This window comes from Merops nubicus, unplaced genomic scaffold (assembly GCF_000691845.1).
Source record: "Merops nubicus isolate BGI_N331 unplaced genomic scaffold, ASM69184v1 scaffold5775, whole genome shotgun sequence".
Classification (NCBI taxonomy): Eukaryota; Metazoa; Chordata; class Aves; order Coraciiformes; family Meropidae; genus Merops; species Merops nubicus.
Genome location: NW_008611487.1, coordinates 4,182 through 27,165, shown reverse-complemented (window position 1 = coordinate 27,165; position 22,984 = coordinate 4,182). Strand labels below are relative to the sequence as shown.

General features: G+C 44.3%; 1 protein-coding gene across 1 annotated transcript; it reads left to right on the top strand.

Moving 5' to 3' along the window:
- Positions 1 to 2,429: 2,429 nt before the first annotated feature.
- WIPI2 (WD repeat domain, phosphoinositide interacting 2) lies at positions 2,430 to 16,237 on the top strand (the record flags this gene model as incomplete). Its single annotated transcript, XM_008941222.1, has 11 exons — positions 2,430 to 2,512; positions 6,970 to 7,139; positions 8,170 to 8,266; positions 8,854 to 8,951; positions 9,385 to 9,477; positions 10,283 to 10,353; positions 11,273 to 11,380; positions 12,133 to 12,297; positions 13,256 to 13,363; positions 14,565 to 14,662; positions 15,530 to 16,237. Coding segments are annotated over 11 exons (1,204 nt in total), but the record flags the coding sequence as incomplete, so codon positions are not given.
- Positions 16,238 to 22,984: the final 6,747 nt, after the last annotated feature.

Here is a 22,984-nt window from a genome sequence, read left to right as displayed (position 1 = left end):
AGTTCTCTTATTACATACAAAAAGCCTTTTTCCAGTAGTTTCCTAAGAAGTAATTTGTAAGTACATGGGGGAAAAAAAGGGGGGGGGAACCAACCAAACACAAAACAAACCCATGCCCTCCAAAACCAAGAATGCTGTTCCAGAAGAAAAATGGGTAGTTCTGCTTGTATACTGAAATGGGTTTAATTACACTGTGCTGGGTAAACAAATGATTTGTGACTTCATCACCTTGATCCTGAAAGAAATAACAAATAGCAGTTGCCATGGATGGAAAGATTTGCTCTGTGCTGCTTCATTTTGGCTTCTGCTCAGTCTGATGATTTTTCTCATGTATACAGCTTACCTTCACCATTATCTAAAGCTTATGTAAATGAGATAGAGGTAGTTGCTAGGACAAGAGAAATGGGCTTCCTTACTGGTTTCAGTGGCACTGTCAGTAAACCAGTGATACAGCAATATTCTGTTTTTAAAGCTCTAAGTACAACACAGGAATCAGCTCTGCCTATAATGCATTCACAAAGAGCTGCTCTGTGGAATTCTCCATGAGAAAACCACCCTGTGTCTTGCAGATGGTTTATATGGCAAGGAGTCGTGTGACTCTTTATTTTTAACTCACTTGACTGCTTGTTTACCTTTGTGGAGTGACAGTTTTAATGTTATTCTTTGTTAGATGTTCTGTTGAGGGGGATCGTAGATGATCTCAGAAAAGCTAACTCATGACTTTCTTGTCTCCAAATTGCTGTTTCATATTTTTTTCACAGAATTTGGATTGTCATTGGGTTGATTGTGCAAAAGCAGTTGAGGAAAAACACTGAAACGTCTTTGGCGACTAATCAGATTCAGTCTGTTGAACACACTGATTTTGTCTGAAGGAAAATTAAATTCAGTGTCTCTAAGGTGACTTAGAGGAGCAGCCACAAAATTTTGGTTTATAGTCACTTCTGTCTCTCAGCCTCATATGCCTTTTTTAATATCTTGGTTATTGAATCTGGGGAGGCTTACTTCTCTTGCCTGGATGGTGCATATTTTAATTTGAAGGTTTAAACCTTCTCAAATATAATTTCTTAACCAGACTGTGCCAGTTGTGTTTTTTTTTCTCCTAGAAGATAAGGTCATACCATCCTACAGAAGTTGATTTTTTAATTTGGGATCTTAATTTCAGAGGGTAAGCTGTTGGAGGAGCAATTTTTAATCTTCTGTGTCTTGAAGTTTAAAAAGGGTTCACTTTGGAGCCCTGAGAGGAAAATACACAAAGAGCAAGAAATCTAGGAATCTGTGTTGTGTTCTAAATGTGGAACTAATCATAAGTGCATCCAAATTCTAGAGAATCATCTTGCTGAGTCCAGAAGGGCATTTTGGCAGGCTGACTGGCAGGGCTGGGTTTGAGCCTCGTGTTGAATGACTCGCCACAGTTTGGCAGAATATCAAAATAAATTTTATTGGAATTTAATTATTTTTTCTCCGTGTGTCCCGCCAGTAAGAAACACATAAACTATGAGCGTGCTAATACAATGCTGCACAACCAAATTGACTGTTAATTTTCTTTTTCTGAGGCATAAAATCGTCCTCCTCACGGGGAGGGGAAAATAAGAATGTGCCATTGTCTGCTGCCTTGATGTGTTAAGACCAGCCTAAAGGTTTTTCTAGCTTAAAATTTAAGACCTGTCTTTGACTCTGACTGGAAAAGCAATTAAATGGTCTGTGAGCTAAGTGTGAAAATTGAGTAATGGAGGAAAGAAGGGTTTGTAGTCAGTTTTTTAATGTTCTACTATTGTTGAAATCTGTTTAACATCAGTGACTAGCCTTTGTAAGAGGGTGCCCCTGATCAAAGATTGGACACGAGTATTTGTAAGACTGAGACCTAACAATGTTCTTTGGAGGTGCTAGAATATCATCAAATAAAACCAGAGAAAATTAGAGTTGGCAGTCTTCAATTCTTTTTTTTTTTTTTTTAATTTTTTATGTGAAAGCTCTTTTGGGGCAGTGGGAGGAGGTTACAGTATAAAGAGAAGAAAAAATCCCCAGACAACCCAGTTTAAAAGGTCTTGGAGGTCACCTCTAATGAGGAAGCAGTGATGTAATCAGTTTGCATTGCATTATTCAAGCCATCATCTTCCCCCCACGCTGAAGCTTTTGGTTTGTGTGGAGAGGTCCCCAGTAGGAACTGGGCAGCAGGCTGACATGAGGCTGTGAACTCATGCTCCATAAAATGTGAAGCAGGATTCCCCACCTGGAGTAACTCTACAGCTATTTGGCCTTTTTGGAGTTAAGGGAGCTGGCTGTGTCTATTGTGGCTTTTCTGGCCAAGCTTTTTAGCCTCTTTCTCACTGAGCTAACACAACTGGGGTTGTAGAGCAGGGCAAGAATCTGTCCAAAGGTAACCACAGCTGACTTGGTTTATGTTCCTGACTGGCCTGTTTCTTTTTCAGGTCCCTTGCTGTTGGCAGTAAATCAGGCTACAAATTCTTCTCTCTTTCTTCTGTGGACAAATTAGAGCAGATCTATGAATGCAGTGAGTATCTTTTTTTTTTCCTTTTGTCCCTTCAGTTGGCTTCATTTGGGAAGAATAAGATGCTTCATTTTTTTCCCAGGTTGTTTGAAATTGATGTAAGAAGAACCTTAAGTGTATGATGAAATACCCCACAAATACAAACCAATTGATTGCTGGCAGGGTGAAGAAGCCATGTATTGATGCCCAGAATTGAAATTCAGCCAGCATATTGGGAAGTTTGGTAATAGCTATGAGGAGAACTCTTTGATTTTCTAATTTTATGTCAAATAGCCAGCTTACATAGCAGCTGGGCATTAAAAAATAAAAATTTGTGTGAGAGAATGCCTACACCCTCAGAGGGTCTTTATATTGGCTGTTGGGGCAGGCAACCACTAATATTCCTTTATCAAGTATGAAGAGAAAGCCTTAATTATCTTCTTTAATTCTAATATTTGCTGTTAGAAAAGTACTTTTTAACATGATAGCTGCAGGTTTACTCATCCAAAAAGGTGAATAAGCCAAATTCCCATAACTTCTCAATACTGATCACAGTTGTGTAGGTTATGGGATGAAATGGAGGAAGGCTTAGAGGAGAAATGGTATCCTCTGTTTTGCCAGCAGGTCAAACTTCCCTTCTCTGTGGTGCTAATAAGTAAACTATGAATGCTATGCATGAGTATCCTTGCTTTCTTGTAAACTCCAGGTGAACAGACAGTGCCAATAGCTGTGATGTCAGCACTTACCTGGTGTGCCATGCTACACAACAGACTCATCTATCTTCAGACCCCATTCCCAAAGTGACCTGAGCCCGTGGCATCTGGGGTCTGACACCAGTGTGATTCAGATCACCCATTACCTGTGGGGACAGCCTGGCTCTGTACACAGCCAGTGGGGAGAAGTAATTGGGAGGTTCAAATCAGGCACCCCTGGTCAGGTTAAACTGTGTTGCAGCTACATCTGCCTGAGTCATGGTCTGGTTGTACTGGTTAATTAGTGGCTTGAATTCCATTTTATGCTGTTGAGTTTAGGTACCTGACCTCCACAGTATGTTAGGCACTTCCAGTATCTGGCCTGATCCCACCCCAGGAGACTCTGTGAAGATGACTCCTGTTACATGGGACACTGAATCAACATGCTGAAGGAGACTCAACTGAACTTTGCAAGACTGCTTCTGGGTAGTCCCTGAAAGAAAAAGTACAGATTGGATAAAGCACCTTGCTCAACATCTTGCAATAAACTGATAAAGCACTTGGGGTTGGAATTTAGACCTGCTGATTCCAGCCTTGTCTTCAAACTGTTCTGGGATGCCCATACTGGCTTAACCTCTTTGATCTTGTCAGTTTTCTTCCACAAGTGTTGAGGCTGTGAAAACAGCACGGGGTGTGAGGTAACATTGGTAGAAAATTGGTTTGACCTGTCTGAGCTACCTTGTCTTGCCCTTTGCTCATGGGACACACAACATCTGCAGCAGACCCAAGTGCCTGAGGTCTTCAGTTCTTTGTATGCAATTAGTTTTCAGTCTTGAGCTTGCAAACCCTGCCTGCTTAGAACCTGGCACAGATGTGGAGGGCTTGCTGTGTGTTGGGTACCTCTTGCCCATGAGGAAAGGTATCTTGAGGCCTCCCAGCCACATGCCTCCTGATTTACTTGAAATGGGTCTAAAGACTTTGTGGCATTTTGAGTGCTTTTAAGGACCCCTCCCTCTCTTCTCTAAGACTGATCTGTGTAGGTGTCTAAGCTAGAGAGTATTCCCCAGCTGTCTTGTGTTTGAGAGAGCAGCTGAAAAGAATGGGAGGTTTCTTTGCCTCCATCACCAACCTCTCCTGTGACTCTGTACAAATCTCCCCACTCCCTGCTCAGTTGATCCCCCTGCAAAAAATAACTATTAGATTGAAGGGTGCTTTAAGGCTTAATGAATGCTTATGCCATGCTTCATGTTCTTGGATTAAAAATGGAATAAAAGCACATCTGATCATAATCTAGCTGGTTCTAACCAGCTCTTGTCTGTGATGCTACATGCTCGTGTTTATGAAACTGTAATCTTGTTATGTATTTGCTTGTTCTCTCCTCTCTGCTAGATCATTTTGCATTTCTTTTCCTTCTTGCTGTATTTTGAATGTGAGTTTCTGGCAGTGCTCACTTGTGTAGTGTGAAGGAGAAAATAAAAAACAGAAAAATCAGATCTGTCATTAACAGCATTGCTCTAGGGCTTCACTGGTGCTTCTAAACATGATTAATCCCAGGCAGCTGAATGCAGGACGTGCAGTATTATGGCCTGGTGCTGGACTCCAGTGGTGGCTCCTTGGGAAGCATACATGACTTGGCAGCAGTGAAGAGATGTTATCACTTCTTCCTGCTAGGGGAAGACAAAGGAGCAGAGGTCCAGGCTGTATTTTTAAAGTTAATTTAATTAAAAGCCCATCACAAAGCCTTCCTCTAAAGGTAGCTGTATTATAGCAAGTCTTTTTATGGTGAGACTGAAAGATTGTATCTTTTAAGCATTTTCCATGTAGAAAGTTTTTTGTACCTGTGACTGTTTAGGTCTTGCTAGTTCTCTTCCCTTCGTGCCTTCCCTGCTGCCTGCACTTCCCATCAGTGCCACACAGGACAGCACTTCTTCCATTTCAATCTCTGCTGCTGTTCAATACCCTTTCTGCTGCCTGGGAGAGTAACAAATCCCAGAAGCTGTGTCTTAACACAGTTGCCTCTGAATGGAGAAAGAACAGGGAGCAGTCAGGCTGTGTGTTTTTGGGTCTCTCTGTGCTCATCTGACTCTTGTCAAAGGATGTCATCGTTCTGAAGGGCTCCAGGTTTAGATGGAAGGGTGATAACCAGTACTGTAAAATCTTTGAGAATATTTTGTCTCTAGTCTGATTCAAGGAAAGTGGATCTCTGCCTTTGAAGGTCTATGCATAAATTTATGGAATTGGAATTTTGTAGTTCTTTTTCATGTGTGGTGTGTGGGGCATCAGGAAGATGGAGAACAATTCCATTGCTAAAATGCAGTATCTGTATTGTGTGAGGAAACTGAATTTTCAGAGCCTCTGAACTGTTTTATCTTCTGGAAAATTACCATATTAAATATGAGAGTTTTGATTAAAGTCAACTATATTGCATAGAATACTGAAAATACTTAGTATAAACATGCTCCTTTTTAATAAGAGGCTGTTTCTCTCTATCTCAAGAGAACATAGAGCATTAACTATTTTCTGGGTTTTTTTTTTCTTGAAATAACTGCCAAGAAAAAGCACTTTGAAAGCAGACATGTCACACAGTGATGACATTGTCATATGCTGAGAAAGTTGGACAGAACTTTTTTCAGGGAATTTCTGTCATTGTTAATGAGAACAGTGCCAGTTAATTATTTAATGTGTCTCTTGGCCAAAACAGAAGCTTTCAGAAAGAAGCTTTATTTTTTTTTTTTTTTTTACTGGCAGTTTTACAGTTTGGAATGTGTTAAGCATTGAACTAATCCAGATACTGACTTCTCAAAAAATTTGGCTGTTTTCATGGATCAAGGCCAAAAGCCCAAGTGGCTTGTCTAGGTTCAGTTCTGTAATGGAAGGGCAGGCATAGCTGGGAGCTGTGGGAGAGCTCCCTCCACATTTCTCCTGCTGTGGAAACTGCTGTGTCTCTGGGGCTTTTTGGGGGGAGCTTCATCCAAGTCCACAGTGGTGGCACCTGGACTCCTACCAGCTTGGTCCAAGACTGAAAGTGCTGCTTTGTGCCAAATCCTGGACTCTCCTCCCTCCTGTTGCCTTCCCCACGTTCTGAATGGTGACTTTTTTCATCCTTTGCCTCCATTGCTTCCTCAGGAGAATGCTGGGCAAAAGTAATGCTCTTTTATGGCTGCATGTACCTGTTGGGCTTTGGGATTCCTGTACAGGTTGGTTTTAGGGACTGTCAGGTGTTTGGGTGGTATGTGTGGAAAAAAAGAAACTTCTCAATGGCTGAAGCAGTCTTACAACAAATGAGTTTATTGGCCTCTTTGTGTGCAATAACCTTTCTTTCTTCCTGGAGAGGGGTGCAGAAACTCCCAGGGTTTTTTGTTCATCAAAACCCCTTCCCATGCCTATTATAGCCTTAAAAAAACAAAACACACACACACACAAACCCAAATCCTTTGCTTTCCTAGATTTCCACAGAGATAAGATTGTAACATTCTGGAATTTGGAAAATTGCCATTGTTTGGTGTCTTTGGGAGTTTTTTTCTGTTGGATCTTGGGCAGAGATGCTCTGTTCTGAAGTGTGGACTTGCAGGACACCTTGGGGTGGGGGGAATCTTTGTAAATCAGCATTCACTGTGTAGAGTCTTCTGCTTTAAAAACCTGTCCTGTATCCCACCTTGATTCTAAGCTGTTGTGGCAGAATATTTGTACTGTTAGACCGTATTTTCTTAGGTGGTATCTCCTGTTGATGTGCATTATTCTTCTTCCCTGACATTGCCCTGTGTTTTTCCTCTTCATTGTGATTCTCAGCTGACACAGAAGATGTGTGCATTGTGGAGAGGCTGTTCTCCAGTAGTCTGGTGGCCATAGTTAGCCTTAAAGCTCCACGCAAGCTGAAAGTTTGTCACTTCAAGAAGGGGACAGAGATTTGCAACTACAGTTACTCCAACACCATCTTGGCTGTCAAACTCAATAGACAGGTGAGGAGTAATTTTGACAAGGTGGAAGCATGGGAAGGGGTGTGGATCTTGTTTTGGCACTCGTGCTGATGGATGTTTCTTCCTTTGGTGACAGAATTGCTGTTTGAAGTGAACTTGTCCTTTTCCAACTGTAGATTCTCTAGGGCACCTCAGTGCTGGTATTTGGTTAAGTATTTTTGGTTCTGTGTTTATGGATGTACTTAGGAAAGGCCCTGGGTAAGCTGGGCATGCTTTGAGCAGGGGGTTGGATTGGAGACCTTCTGAGGTCCCTCCCATCACTGACTGGTGAAAACTTTTTCATTAAGTCCCTGGAACTACATTTTTCTGTGTTACTAAGTCAGTAGTAGGCTGTCTTGAGCCAGTTCATTCTACCTAGAGAGAATGAAAGGAAAATCTGCTTAGTGTCCATTCCCAGCCCCAAAAATCAGGTCTAGGAGGATGGGTTTCCTCTTTAAAGTCATAAGGGAAACAGTAGCATTAAATGAGTAACATCTTGTTAGTCATCCAGATGTCTACAGAAGTGTACATGAGATCTTGAACTTAATTTAAAAACAAAATAGCCCCTCAGAAATAATAGGCTCTGTAAATGATTTTAAAAGTCTTGTATGTGTTTTTCTGTTTAGTCAAAGCTGAAAATCATTTCCCTGTGTGAATTGGCCTCTTGAGGGGGGAAAAATAAGTAAGGGCAGGGACAGAATAAGAATTAAGTAGCTTTAAATGAAGGTTTCTGCCTTGCTGACTCAAACTAGTAATGTAAATCATTTTCATTTAAATTAATTTGCACTAGCATGGTTGAGAGGAGTCAAGTGCAGTGGTCAGTTCAAGTGGCCCAGTGTAGTATTGTGCTGTTGAAGCCTTGTCAAGAGATGTATCTTCTATCAGATTCTTGTTCCTTCCCATCAGGTGGGTACAACCTTCTCTACTGGAAGGTACCTAGTGCAATTTTTGGATACAATTATTTTTTTAGGATTGATAAATGAATATAAACTGGAGCTTGATATCAGCATTTCTTCCTCTCTCCCATGTCTAGAGGCTGATAGTATGTCTGGAAGAGTCTCTTTATATACACAACATACGAGACATGAAGGTATTACATACAATCAGGGAGACACCTCCCAATCCTGCAGGTAAGTGTGGTGTTAGAAGGCAGCAGAGCTCTAAAAAAGTGCCCTCTGAGCAGTACTTCCTACAGGTACTGCATTGTTGTTACTTTAATTTGAAAGTGGAACTAACTAAATACATGAGTGTTGTCTTAAATCCTACCCATTTAATCCAGGTGAGGTCTTTGAGGATAAATAGCAGATTCTGCCTTAAACTGTCTTCCCAGTATTTCAGTCTCCTAGCATGGATGTCTTGGAAAATGTTAGAAGTAGTAGAAAAACAAACTGGACTTTGCCAGCACTTGGTGTAGTTGAAGACTTCATCAGGTTAATACTTTAGGAATCATGGCAGACATGGAAATTGTGCTGCTTAATAAGTTATTGCAGCTCTATCAATACTCTTCTTTTCCTACTTTATATTAAACTTTAAATAGTTGAATATGAATAGTTAAATATTGTGGTGCAGGTACTCTCTGTGGTTACTCGCCCTTGTTCTGCTTCTTTGATGCCTTGTGAGGATAACTTCAGTTCTCTTTGTAATACTCAAACACAAAGTTTTGCTGCCTGTCTTGGAATTTGCCTCTTTCCAATTCTGTTTTCTGTATCCCTCCTAGGGTTGTGTGCTTTATCAATAAACAATGACAACTGTTACCTGGCCTATCCAGGAAGTGCAACTATTGGAGAAGTACAGGTCTTTGACACCATCAATCTGGTAAGAACCTTTGTGAATGCTGCTTCCACTTCTAAAGATGCAGTTTTGGGGAATAACCTGCTCAGAGGAATTACTAGACACTCAGATTCCTCTCCATCAGTTTGTAGTGTCTTTTATAGCTGGGCTTTGTAGAACATTGGCAAGGAAAATACAGATGCTAATATTAGATTTGATGAGCAGAGTTGGACAGGTGGGTGGAGCAAAGGAAATAACTTTTATTTGAATTGTCTTTTAGCTATTCTTGTAGTCTCCATGCACATGCTTCAGTGGTAATTTTATGTACTTAGCAGTTGCTGAAACAAAAAATGAAAGTATTGTCCATCAAGATCCACATCTCCCTAGAATGCTCTTAAATATGCAGTCTCAAGCTGCAGACATGAAGATTTTAGCCTCTAGTGTGCTAAGGTTGTATTTTATTGATCCATTCCTGCAGAGAGCTGCTAATATGATCCCAGCTCATGATAGTCCCTTGGCTGCTTTGGCATTTGACGCCAGTGGTACAAAACTTGCCACTGCATCAGAAAAGGTAAGGGGGCTTTGGATTGACTTGCCAACAGGGATAAAAACTGGTTCCTAAGCATTTTAAGTAAGTTTAGGTGCACACAATTCCATGTGCAAGGGCCAAAAAAAGAAGGCTTAGTCACAATGGCAGATCTAAGTTAAGAACTGTTAATGGTATTCAGCACAATTTCCATGCTGTGAATTGTTGGCTAATAAGGTTATTGAAATAAACACATTTTAATCTGGCTGTAATTAGGGCAATCCTCTAAGTGTTTGTGTCTCCCATTAGTGCAGGGTGCTTACTAGAAATTAGTTGTCTTGTTTTGGTGCTGTCTTCCTAATGAAAACAAGGCAGTTAAAGTCAAAACACAGAGAACTGTCTTGCCAGTCTTTGGCACACGATGATAAATTATCCATCTAAATTGTATAAATTAGGGAGTCTGAAGCCTCTGCTGTCTGAGTAATAAGCTTGGAATATAAAGGTGTAACTGATTGCATCTGATACAGGCACAAAGACATCCGAGTGACTGTACTTGCAGTACTTGCCTAGTGTGGTCATTTTCATGCTCAAACAGGATAAGAAGGGCTGTTGTTGATGCAGAGCTTGTTCTCTGCATTAGTAACTCCCACCTCTTGTGGTTTCTCTACTCTTCAAACACATCCTACAAACAAACTCCATAAATATTTCATGCTAGTATGTGGTGTGCTTCAATGGCAGTAAGTTAACAGCAAAATGGTTTGCTGCTGGTAGGTGTACTCAGCTCACTAAAGCTAATACATAATGAACAAACTTGAAATAAAATTTTTCCATTATTTTTTTTCCTTTGCAGGGGACAGTAATAAGAGTGTTTTCCATTCCAGAGGGACAGAAACTCTTTGAATTCAGAAGGGGAGTGAAGAGGTAAAGTTCAACTGGGCTAATTACTGGAGCTTATTCTGTGTGGTAGAGCTTCAGTATGTTCTGCAACTGAACTGGCATCCTAATTTTTGCCTATTTTCATCTGCATTCATCCCTGCCTGTACACTTAAAACAGATCCAGCTTGAATGTCTTCCAATTTCACTCAATTGGACTTTGCTACAAATCAGTCCTGTCAAAATTGTACTCCCTCTTGCCTTTTAAAAATTTATTGGTGAGGGAACTTGTTTAAAGTGGGTCACCTTTTGTGAGATATATTGTATTGTTATGGCAATTGGAGGCAGTATATCTAATATTTTCACTCTCTTCTAAACCCTTCTAGTGCTGTGATCATTGCTAGCCATTGTGAAGTGGTACTATGACTTGTGGTAGTAGTAACTGTAGTTCTACTGTACTTTATACAGAGGTAAGACTGAGCTCAGATAGTTACTAATTGATCCCCATGTCTAGCATACATCAGAGTTGAACAGAGTTAATGGGGATCTTGCTCTTGAAGTGCTTTAAAAAGGTATCAGAAAATTCAGAATGCTTACTATGGAAATGTTCTTTTTTTCTTATTTGTGAAGCAGTGGTGACTGAAGAATCTGCTTAATTATTAATTAAACCAAATACTTTGGCTTAATTGCGAGTCACCTGCAATCTCTGACAGGAGAAGAGGAGCAGGTGAGTCCACCATGCAGCTACAATTCTCCAGCTGTCACAGCACAGCTCCTGTGAATGCTGTGGAGCTAGTTAGTGGTGAATGTGCAGAAAGACTCCAGCCTGCCAAAATAGAGAAGTAATATTCACATTTAAATCAATACCCACGAGTTAGCTAACACTGCCTTTCTTCTCACACCAATTGGCATGATACTAGAATGTGAAAAGTAATGCTTCATTGGGTTTTGTTTTGTTTTCCCCTAGGTGTGTGAGTATCTGTTCGTTGGCTTTCAGCATGGATGGCATGTTTCTGTCTGCATCCAGTAACACAGAGACAGTGCATATCTTCAAACTTGAGACTGTGAAAGAAAAGTAGGTTTCAGAGGTGTCTTTTTGTTTTGTTTTTTCCCAAGGCTTTACAATGGATTATACTCAACAGGATGAGTTCTCCAAAGTGTGGACAGATTTCTTTTGAACACTTTGTAAAGTAAAGGGCATAAGAAGCCACTTAAAAATCAGCAGCTGTACCTGAGCTGTGTGGTGTTCTCCTAGAGAACAGAAAGGGTATTTCTGTTGGAGTGAAATCAGCCATCCTTGGCAGTGTGGAGCCCTTTTAACATTTTCAGTTACCTTTTGTTTCACCTCTTCTGACATCCATATGGGAAGAGCTATCTCAGCAATGCCTTCCAGCTGCCCGTAGGGCTTTAAGAGGCACCAAACCATAAAATGTTCCTATTTCTGATTTGAGAGGACAGTCTTACTTGGATATCTGTGGAAATTGTTGGAAACAATGATTTGCTTAGTGATAAACAGGTGAATAATACTTTGAAGTGTAGCACTTTCCAGTAGATTGCTCTTGTATAATAAACCTTATGAAATGTGGTTTTATAAGCAGAAGTATCAGTTTACAATCAAACATGCTTAAATAACAGGCTGAGGCTACTGTAGGACACCTTGTGCCCTGGAACATAAAATGGAGTGCACTGGAGTTCTCAAGGGTGTTAGTTATTTCTGCAGAGAAACACATAACTGCTTAATATGCTCAAAAATAGAGATGCTTCAAAGAATTCACACACCTTTCTCATGTGAAGGCCAAGTTGGTCACTTTTTCTTCTCTCTTCTAGACCTCAGGAAGAGCCTACAACCTGGACAGGTTACTTTGGAAAAGTGCTGATGGCCTCCACAAGCTACTTACCCTCTCAAGTAACAGAAATGTTCAACCAGGGTAGAGCCTTTGCTACAGTCCGCCTGCCCTTCTGTGGGCACAAAAACATCTGTGCACTTGCCACGTGAGTGGAGAAACTGGGCCAGAGTTCACCACCCTGTTGGGTTGCCACCTTGGGCTGTGGGAGAGCATAACCTTGTCTCCAGCAGAGCAGTGGGTCACCTGCCATCATTTCAAAGCCTCTAACAGTTTAAGAGCTGTGTGTTAGAGCTATTACCTCACAGTTCTGTGAGGGGAGGAGGAGAAGACCTAATATTTGAGAATAGACTATTTGAGTGTTGTTTAAAGGTGTCTTTTACTGCAATTAAAAATTTTAGAAGAATGTTGACAACAAAACTGTGGGCTTCTAGAATGAGGGGCTTCCCTTAGTGCTGGGGAGAACTACACTTTTGTGTAGTAAATGGCAAAATTAAACAATCCAGGCTAACTATTAAAGAAGCCTTTGAAAGGAATCTCATATTATTCTTGTCTCTAAAACAGCGTTCACTAAAGTGAATTTTGAGGACTAAATCTAATCTTTATTCTGCCTTCACCAAAGGCAGTTCCCATTTCCCCCAGCTACAAAAGCAATAAGCTGAGTGGTAGTAAATTTATCTTGGGGGGGGTTTTATAGTTTTTATGCTAAATTGACCTTGTGTCTGTACTCTCACTTCTGCTCTCAAAGCACCCTTTGAGAATAATTAAGCCTTGTAACATTTCTGACATAAGTAAATACTTCCCATTAGAATATTTTGTCTCTGGAGTTGCACAGAGCTTGGTAGTGGGATGGTCACTTCTGAATCTGTTCTGCTAGGTTATACAGAAGTTGCTTGATTCCTGTGGCATCCCATTGGCCCCAAAACATGGCTACACCTTACTTTTTGTACACAGAGTTCTTTTCTAGGTGCTCTAACTCTTGAGTGTCCCCTGTCTAGAAACAAGAATGTGGGAAAGACTGGCTTAAAGTCATGGGAGGGGAGGAGAATGTCCTGATGCAAAACTGAAGTTCTCATTGATGTTTTGCTCCCCCTAAACCTTTCCAGAATCCAGAAGATCCCTCGTTTATTGGTGGGAGCTGCTGATGGGTATCTCTACATGTACAACCTGGACCCCCAAGAAGGAGGAGAGTGCACATTAATGAAGCAGCACAAGTAAGTCCACGTTAGCTGGGGATTGGGGTTTTTTTGGTGTCTGTTTTTTGTTTTTTTTCCACAAAATCCAGTTTGTTCTTAAACTCAGCGTTGTTCTGCAGAAGTCTAACTTAGAACAGCTCATTTCCTTAAACTCATCTTTTTCCAGACCTCTGATGTGAATGAGTAACTTCAGAATCCCCCTGTGCCTCCCTTCCTAGTATCCACTACAGCAAGCAGCACTTCACCAGCAGAAACTGCCCAGTTGGGATGAAGGATCAGTTGCTGGTAGCTGTGTGATCCTGTTTCCTCTGCTTGGCAGTTTGAGTTGAGTTACTTAAGAACTTGAAACATCTGACACAATCATCTCCATCAATAAATGAAATGATTAGAGAGATGAGAGATGTTACTGTGACTTCATGGAGGGAAATCTGGCCTAAGAAACTTCCTGTGTTCTGTCTCTGCTGGTGTCCTTAAAATTCCTTCCACGGATGCCAACTAATGTCTGTAGCAGTACTGTAGAACACTTCAGGAAAATAGGATGAGGTGTTGTTATTTTTTAATAAGGTTTGGCAGAAAAACTAGAAAATCTGACAATATAGTCAGATTACTTACATGATCAAACATAGAATGAAAGGATCAGTCATAGAACTAAAGCAAATAACTCATGATTATAACTCAGGTTTGCAGCTTGGGTCAATCTTTAATACTGGTTAAAAATCATACCTTTATCTGAACATTTTAAGGTAGGACCTCTGTTTTTACTTTTAAATTAAGTAAAGTCTCAAAGGGAAGTTTTATCAAGTTATTAATCTCAGAAATGCTCTAATACCTTCATTAGAGGGTTCTCTAGTGTATCTGCATGAAGCTACTGCTGCTGTGGTGGAAGAGCTCAAGAGACAATCTGTAATATTGATGTTGGAAGTGTTATCACACACTTGTTTTGAGTTTTGTCCTTTTTTTCCTTGCATCAGCTACTAGGGTTTAGATCCTAATGCCATGTCAAAGGCAAGCAAGTCACTGATGAGTCCTCAGTGTCAGATGCGAAGTGTTGTCAGATGCCTTCTCGGCAGCCCTCTGGAGTGGAGGGACCAAGTTCCTGCTGTCGTGTGTGTGTATATGTATTCCTGCACATCTGATGAGCTACTCTCCTGTAGCTGCCAGCTAAAGCTGTGGCACACCCAGGAAGAGCACCTCTCCAGCTAACCTCTCTGCTTGCTAGGCTTGATGGCAGTATGGAGCCAGCCAACGAAATCCTGGAGTCTGCCTCCCACGACCGGCCGCTGGTGGCGCAGACGTACAGTGCTGCTGTGACTAAAGGTACATATGTGCCTTCCTCACCCACAAGGCATGGTAAGGAGAAGGCTGCAAGTGGGGCAGGGAGCTCCTCTGCCTGTTGCTTCATTCTAGATGGCTACGTGAGCTCGTCTACCTCAACACTGAGCTTTTCCTAACTGCGGGTGTGATGTGGAGCACTGGTGAGCAGTAGGAAAAGAGCACTTGTGGTGTGCAGTAGCCTCCTGTAGATGGATCACTCATCTCTGCTACTTGCTGAGTAGAATGTTGTCTCCAGTTGTGGCTGGCTGTTGTAGTGGTAGTTGCAGTATTTGCCAAATAGTTTTGGAAATGCACTAACACAGTTATTGCATACAGTAGTTGTGTGTCCAGACCTCGTGCAAAGCATCTGAATTGGAGCCCTTGTGTTTTAACAAGGTTAAGTGCTCCTGTCGTTCCTTTGTGGGAACAGTGACCTTTTAGCCTGATTTGCTGCTCTGTTAAATTGAAAGGATGAGAATCTGGTTAGAGCTGCAGCTCCCCAAGCAGAGTTTCTACCATCTTTGTTTGGCACTCGGGCCAGTGCTTCAGCTGCAGAGGAAGGACAGTCTGTGCAGCATCAACACTGCAGCTGGAGTGTGTGGGAGGAGATTAAGGAAAACATCAGCCTGCCCAAGGCACACAGACACAGACTAGCTTAATTTTGATCATGAAGTGGTCTTGGCTTGGAGAAACAGTCACAATAAAAGCAGAGGTAGGGTGGTGCTGACACTGTTGCAGGTCATGTCTGGTACTTCAGCCCTAATCACTCACTTAGGATCCAAGCCTTAGTTTGTGCTGCTGATCCCCCAAATACTCCTTCCTTTGATTTTATGCTGCTGATCCCCCAACTACTTGTTCCTTTCTCTCCAGCCTACACGGATGACCTGGGTGCTGTGGGTGGAGCTTGCCTGGAAGATGAAACCAGCTCCCTCAGATTGGATGAGGACAGTGAGCATCCTCCCATGATCCTTCGGACGGACTGAACTCTGACCTGTGAACTCACTCCTGAAGCAGAGAACACTGGCTTGATGTTTCCTGAGGAATCTCGTGTTATGCTGCTATGAACTTTGACATGAGTTGGGAGAGAGGATGACAGACTCTTACAGTTTTAAGTCGTAGCTGTAGTCCTAATTCTATACAATTGGAAAAAATATATGGTTTTCAATTCAGTGGCTTTTAATCTTGCTTATCTATTTTAGCTGTGTTTATTTTTTTTTGTTGCCAAAACCTGCTGTTGGTGCAGCCCTCAGAGCCTACTAGCTTTGCATGCCTTCATGTGCCAAGCAAGCATGGGAGGGGGAGAGAGAGAAGCCACTTTATAACAAACCCAAGTTTGTATTTTTTTTATATATGTATATAATATTTAGCTTATATAAGGAAGGAGTAGAGAAGTGGTTCTGGAAGCTGAGATGAGTTCTGCACTGACAAAGGTCCAAATGGTTTCCTGTGCATGGGCTTGCAGGCATACCTAGTGACTGACATGCAACCTTTCAAATGCAACAGCCTGGTTTTATTTGGGTTCTCCCTCCCCTTTCCTGGACCATTTTGTTAATTAAAATTCCTTCTGAATGTTGTGTATTTGTGGGACTGTTCTGTTTGCTGGGATAGAGAACTGGAAGTGTTTCCCTGCGTAAGGATATAGATAACAGAAAGTGCCTTTACAGGGGAGAGGAGGAACTGCTGCAGGAATAAAGCTGGAATGAAGGAGGAATTGCTAGAGACTCTGGTTTGTACACCTGGAGTACTTGGCTCTCTGTAGCCTTCAGTGGCTGACAAGCTTGTGGGTTTTTTTTAGATCAGACTTGGAATGCACTTTCTTTCTCTCCTGTAGATTGTCTTATTTCCTTGGCAGAGTAGCAATAACCTTTTTTTAAACACTTTTTTTTTTAAATTATCTGAAGCAAGGATTCTGTCAGGCTGGAGGGAAGTCCCCAGTATGGCAGCCCCATCCTTTAAACAGCCTTTTTCAGCTGGAAGGTGTAGCTCAATTCTTGCTTCTCCCTAGTCTGAGGCTGAGTGTACTGCTCTAATAGTGAAGGTTCATGATTTTTTTTTTTCCAGATACTGATGTTAATGACTTTGAAAGATTAATTTTCTTCTGGGTTCTCTTCTGCTGGTTAACAGTACTTTTCTTTTTTGATGTGTTTTTTTTTTTTTACTTCCCTTTTCATCAGAGTACCTCTTGTGATACCCTCCAAGGACTGGTTGTCTCTTTGGCATGTTTGGAATAAACCCTTCACTACCCTGACCCTAGCCAGGGTTTTCCAAGGCTGAGCAGTGCTGCAAACTATTTTTAGGATTGTAATGTGCCTTCTCTTAAGTCTTGGATAACAGTTAGTGAGCAAACGATCAGCAAAGTGCTTGGTGAGTGTCCCTCTGCTACAATGAGCCTGCTTTGCCTTTGTGTGGCAACGTGGGTTGTTTCCTTTCCCTCTGCTGGCTGCTGCAAAGAAATAAAAGCAGGTGAGGAAGTGGCAGATCTTGAGAGGAGGAGAGAAGCTGTGTGAGAACTCCCTACCACAGCTAGGCAGGGATGTGCTTTCAGGACTGGGTGCTCTTAATGAGGCTTCTTTCTTCTGAAAGTGCAGAAGTGGTGGCAGCCCCTGCCAAGAGATCTGCCTGTGTCAGTGAGGCTGCTGTTAGTCTGTGGAAGATGTTCTCACACGAGCACATGTGGGAGAGAAGGGGTCAGGCTTCTTTATTCACTGGAAACCCTTGGCTGTCCTGAGTGGTTGGCTGGAGTGGCTTGTGATGTCCTCTCCAGCACCCAGCAAACCACAGGGCCATGCTGAAATCTCACTTAGTCTCTTGATTTTAAGCTCTGGCTAACAATTAAATTCCATTGTCTGGAATTTTTGTTATATATATTTTCACTGCAAGTGCTATCAGCTGTGCTGTGGTGTTTGTAACTGCAGAGTAAAACACAAGTCTTGGAGTAAACATAAGCTCAGTGAGCTTTGCTGGCAAACTGAACCACCCAGGAGCTGTCAGATGTCTGCTCCTTCCAGACTGAAGCTGGTAACATCCCTGAGAACATCCTCAGAGGCTTGGCCTGCACTCCACAAGCAGAGTTAGCAGTAAACACACACAAGCAACACAGGTCTGCTGAGCACATGAGTCTTAACCACTCTTGAGTGTAGCAAAGGCCACGTTCAGTAGTAAAATTTACCCCTTGATGAGATTCCTAACTGCTAAAAATTGAGAACATTTATCATGCTACTTTTACCCCCTTCTTAACTTTCACACCTTCTCTTCCACAGGGGAGTTGGGGGTCCCACAGTCACTGTGTCCCCCATGTGCTGTAGTTGCTGCTCCTGCTCCCCCCACTGCCTGTCAAGTTGCCATCCCTGGCTTGGTCCACTCTTAAGTAGAAGCTGGAAGCCAGTTCAAGTATCAACCTTTTTGTTGTTGTAACTGGGAAGTTTTGGTTTCTTTTTAGAGAACAAGAGTATTAATCTTCTGGGGTTAGTGACCAGCACGGAGCTGGTAGGGGGAGTAGGTGGTTTCTGGTTCCCACTGAGAGTGTATTTCAGAGCAGTGGCAGTAGTTTGTCTTAAGTTCATTGCATGAGGATAGAAACTTTTTCTCACATAAAATATGACTAATTTCCCTCTGATGGCTTCAGGCCATCAGTAACCACCCTGTTGTGGTGTGCTACCAAAGTTAGAAGGCTTTCAGATGGGGGTTGCACCCCAATGACACAAAGATGTTTTGGTTTTTTTCTTAAACATACCAGACATGGTGTGTGCAGCTGCTTGCTCACCTGAGTGTGGAGCAGGTGGGGGCACTGCTTGGCTCTGTGGACTGGGGGGTGTCTGAACGTTTCTGTCCTGATGGTCTAACAGCCCTGGATTCCCCAGGGGAATTAAGCCAAGGAGGCTGTGGCCATGGGCTTCTAGTCATACGATATGGGGACACCTCTACAGCCCCTCTCGTTTTAGTCTGACCTTCCCTGGAAGGACAGAGTCTCTTCTGTGACAGTGTCTGTCTCCAGGTACAGGCTGCACTTCCTCATAGCTTTTTTTTAACTCCATAAAGGGCTGGGGCAGAAGTAGGCAAACCAAAGCTGGGGAGGAGGGAACCCTTGTGAACTTGGCATCCTAAACTCAGGTCTTGGGTTGCAGTGGGATCTGTTCCCAGGGAGTACCTGGGGGAAGGAGCTGGTGTGATGTGCAGACAGGCAGTGAGTGTACTGGCTGTGGACATCTGTGTTTACCCGGCGAGTTCTGAGGCAGAGCTTTTATCTGCTCCCTCTCCTCTTATGGAGCTGTTTCCAAAACACAAGTGATAAGATAGAAATCTAGCAGTTAAAAGGCTGGGCCTGGCAGAGGAGGAGGAGGAAGTAAAAAGCATAAAAAGCTGTTTCTTCTGAGGCCCTGTTCAGCAGGACGCTGGGGCAAGTGCTCCCTCGGGGATCAGGTGCTGCAGCCAGCTCCTCAGGCCTGGATCTGCAGAGAGTGCAGACAGAGGTGGTGGCTTTTCAAGGCTGCCTGAATGCAGCTAGATACCCGAGAAGACTCTTAATTCAGTGACAGTTGTCTCCACGGAGGAAACACATCTGACCTGCACGTGATAGTGCAAAGGGAGGAGTTGAGGGGAGAGCTGCCAGCCTGGTGAGCAGGGCAGCGTGGAGCCCTGAGGAGTCCATCAGCAGAACACTCTTTGTTACATCCCATGCTGTGCTTCAGTAGCTCTGCTAATGGCATTAGCACCAGAGCAGCATGCAGGAAGGTGGTAGAACTTCTTTCCCTGTTGGTGGCTGAGCTACTCGCTGGGCCGCTGGAGGGGATTAAACGCTGCAGAGGTTTGGGGAGCTTCATTCTCTGCTCCAGCTGTCCCGGCTCACAGCCGCCTTGATTTAACCTGTTACCCTCTGAGGGTGAGGCAGAGTGTCCTCTCCACGTGTGCAGAGCAGGACTTTCTTTCCCTGCAATCTGTGCTGTGCTCTGAAAGGCTTGCAGTGAAGACAGCTCGGCTCTGACTAAATCGATCCTCCCAGATTCCAGTTGCACAACCAAAGGGACTCAGCAAATTCCTATTTTTCTAACCATGTCACGCCTTCATTTTAACCCTCTTCACATTGGCAAATCTCACCTTGCACTGCCTTGAGAATAACAGACAAGAAGTTTTCCTTCTGGCTTGCCAGCAGCTGCAGCTGTGCCCGTCCCAGCTGGCTCAGTGCCCTGTGCCCCTTTGCATGTGTCCCACTCGTTTCTCAGGAACAGGGAGTTCCCAAACCTGTAGCTCTGGGCTTCTGTGGGGCATTGACTCAACCCTTGGCCTACCTGGATCTATTTGCTCTTGCATTTCCTTCCTCACCTGGGGGGGGGAAAAAAAAAACCCTGTGTCCTTCTGTGCTCACTTAATCTGTTCGATGTGTGTCGATAAGTGGAAAAATCTGTCTTAACATTCCACCTCACTGAGTGTCCGGCTCTCACTGCTGCCCCATCGCTCTTTGTAATTTTATAACTGCCTAAGAAATTAAATCTGTGTTGTGATAAGTATTCTGTGTCTTCTTCCTTTTGTTTGCTGCCTGGAGACGGGGCTGGATAAGATCAGGGTGACGCCGCCGCCTCTTCCGCGCTGCGGCCCCGACTGGGGTGTCGGCAGCAACGAGCCCCCAGCCTGAGCTCTGTCTGGGAGCCACTCTCAGCTTGGGCTTTGCAGGGCCTGGGAGAGGGTGAGCTGAGTTTCTGCTGCCACGTTTTGCTCACAAATGCAATTTTCCCTCCTGTTCCTCCTCAGAGCTGCTCTCCTCGGGGCTCGCGCTGATGCGTTTTTCCCCTGCACCTCGGGTGAGTTTAGATAACTCCCTTTATCCTTTCTCCTGGGGGCTGCATCTGGAGCAGTGCTCTCATACACACCTCCCTTGCTCTGCTGGCACTCCAGACTTTGGGTGCTTCTTGCCTTCAGCCCCAGAGGAAGATCTGGAGCAAACCTGTGTGGGTGGGTGCAGAGGCACCTCCACTTCTGTACGTACCCTTCCTTTCAGAAAGCCACGGGAAACACTTTGGTCGGGGTGGGTAAGAGGAGAAAACCCCTTTCTGCTCTCACTAGTAATGGTGGAGCATGCAGTGATGATTCTCCTTGTTCTCCTGCCTGTCTGCTCTGTAGCAAGGCCTGGGCTGTGAAGCTGCAGCCATCTCCTCTCCTGACCCAGCTCTGGAGGGCAACTCTGTCCTGTCCTGTGTTTCCACTTGCTTCAGGCAAGATGGGCTCTGTTAGCTCAGATGAGTTTCTAAACTGCTCATTGGGCTGCTGGTGCCGTTTCCTGGCTTCTGCCTGGAGCAAACTGAAGCTCTGAGGAGCTGCTGGTGGATTTGGTAAGGAGCAGCAGCTTCCAGCTGTGGTGGTGATGCCAAGAACTCCCCTGTCTCCTGTGCCTCAAATGGATGTGGTTATACAGACCTACTGATATTTGGGGGGTTTGACTGTCTACAACGGGTCTATGTCCTGTGAGGAGCATTTGAGGGAACTGGGATTGTTTCTTCTGGAGAAGAGGAGGCTGAGGGGAGACCTTACTGAGCTCTGCAAGGAGCTGGTAGTGAGGTGGGGGTTGGTCTCTTCTCTCAAGTAACTACCAAAAGGATGAGAGGAGATGGGATGAAGTTGCACCAGGGGAGGTTTAGGTTGCATATTAGCAATAATTTCTTTCCTGACAGAGCAGTGAGGCCTTGGCCCAGGCTGCCCAGGGAGGGGCTGGAGTCCCCATCCCTGGGGGGGTTTGGCAAGCATGTGGATGTGGCACTTCAGGACATGGCTTAGTGCTCATGGCAGTGTTGGGCTGATAGTTGGACTTCATGATCTTAGAGGTCTTTTCCTTAATGATTCTGAGTCTATGAAACCCGACCCTCTAGTGCTGAGATTGGCAGTCTTGTCTGCTGTAACTGAGTCTGGCTCATTAAGCACAAATTCCCAGAGAAGGGATTGAGAAATCTCATCTCCAATTATTTATCTTGTGAGAGGGGTAGAGATGGACTCGTGCCCGGGTTCCTTCCCAGCACACTTTCTTGTGGTAGCAGGTAGACCTTGGGGGCCAGCTGTGCTGTGGTGCCCTACCCAGCAACCAGGCTCCAAGACCCTTTGGTGCTGGAGTCTGAGATGTGCTCTTGTCCAAAATTACTTCAATTTGTGCTCCCTTGTTTCTGAGCACACACCTTTTGTGTGCCCCATCTAACCTGTGCCACATCTACCCTGGCCCAGACAAGTCTCGGCCAGGCCCTTGGCAGAGACCTCTTCAGCTAATTAATGGTGTAATGTGAGCTAATGAGGGCGTTCTGCCCAACCCACTGGAGTCGAGGAAATCTGGTGCCTGCTTGTCCCAGCACTTGGTTGTTTTGGTTCTGGTGTTTCTCGCAGTGAGTGTCGTTAAGTTACAGGTTAAAATAAAGGATTTGGAGATGACTAAGTCTGGGTAAGTCCATAAAAGAAGCTGGAGGATTGCTGATGGTATTTTCATGTTCTGGATACTGTTTTGGAAGGACCTGGGAGAGAAAGGGAGATGTGTTGGGGAGCACTGGGGGGCTCCAGCCTGTCACCTTTGGGTGGCAGGTGCCAGCTTGGCATGTCCCCTGGGAGCCACGCAGGGCAGGTGAGCACTGCTTGCAAAGCCCTTCCTGGCACTTCACCTCTGCAGCCCCAGATCAGGGCTGGTCTTTCATCTGTGGGGGGCAGCCAGAGCAAGGTCCCAGCAGGAGCCTGGCCCTTCTGTGAGGGTGAGGGGCTGGGGGGGCTGAACAGTTGCTGGATGGTGGTTCCATCACCTCCCCGGGACACCCATGGTCTTTCCTCCCTTCCCCAGGAGCATCTCAGCCTTCTGCTCCCAGAATGTCCCTCCTCTTCCCTCAGCAGCATCTCAGCCCTTTTCCCCACCCAGAGCATCCCTGCCCCTTCCCTACCACCATTCCAGCCCTTACTTCCCTGGAACTTCCATACTCTTTCCTCCCTTCCCTGAGAGCATCCTGGCTGCCTGCCCCTGGAGCATCCCTACTTTCCCCAGCAGCATCCCAGCTCTTTTCCTGCATCTGGAGCATCCCTGCTCTTTGCCCAGCATCATCCCAAGCCTCCTGCCTGGGAAAGCTGCTCGGATGCTGGAGAAGGAGCTCGGCTGCAGCTCTGCTGGGCTGGGGGGACTGTGGTGGGACCAGCCCCTCGCAGGGGATATTGGCTTAGCTCTGTCTTTAAGCCAGTGACTGTGCCTCTGCTCTGCCACCTTCTCCTCACCAAATCCCATGGTGGCTTTTGAAATTGGCCCCAAAACTTGAGTCCTGGCAGGAGGGGGCAAAGCTCTGGGTTTGCCTGGCCCCACATCCTCTGCTGAAGTCT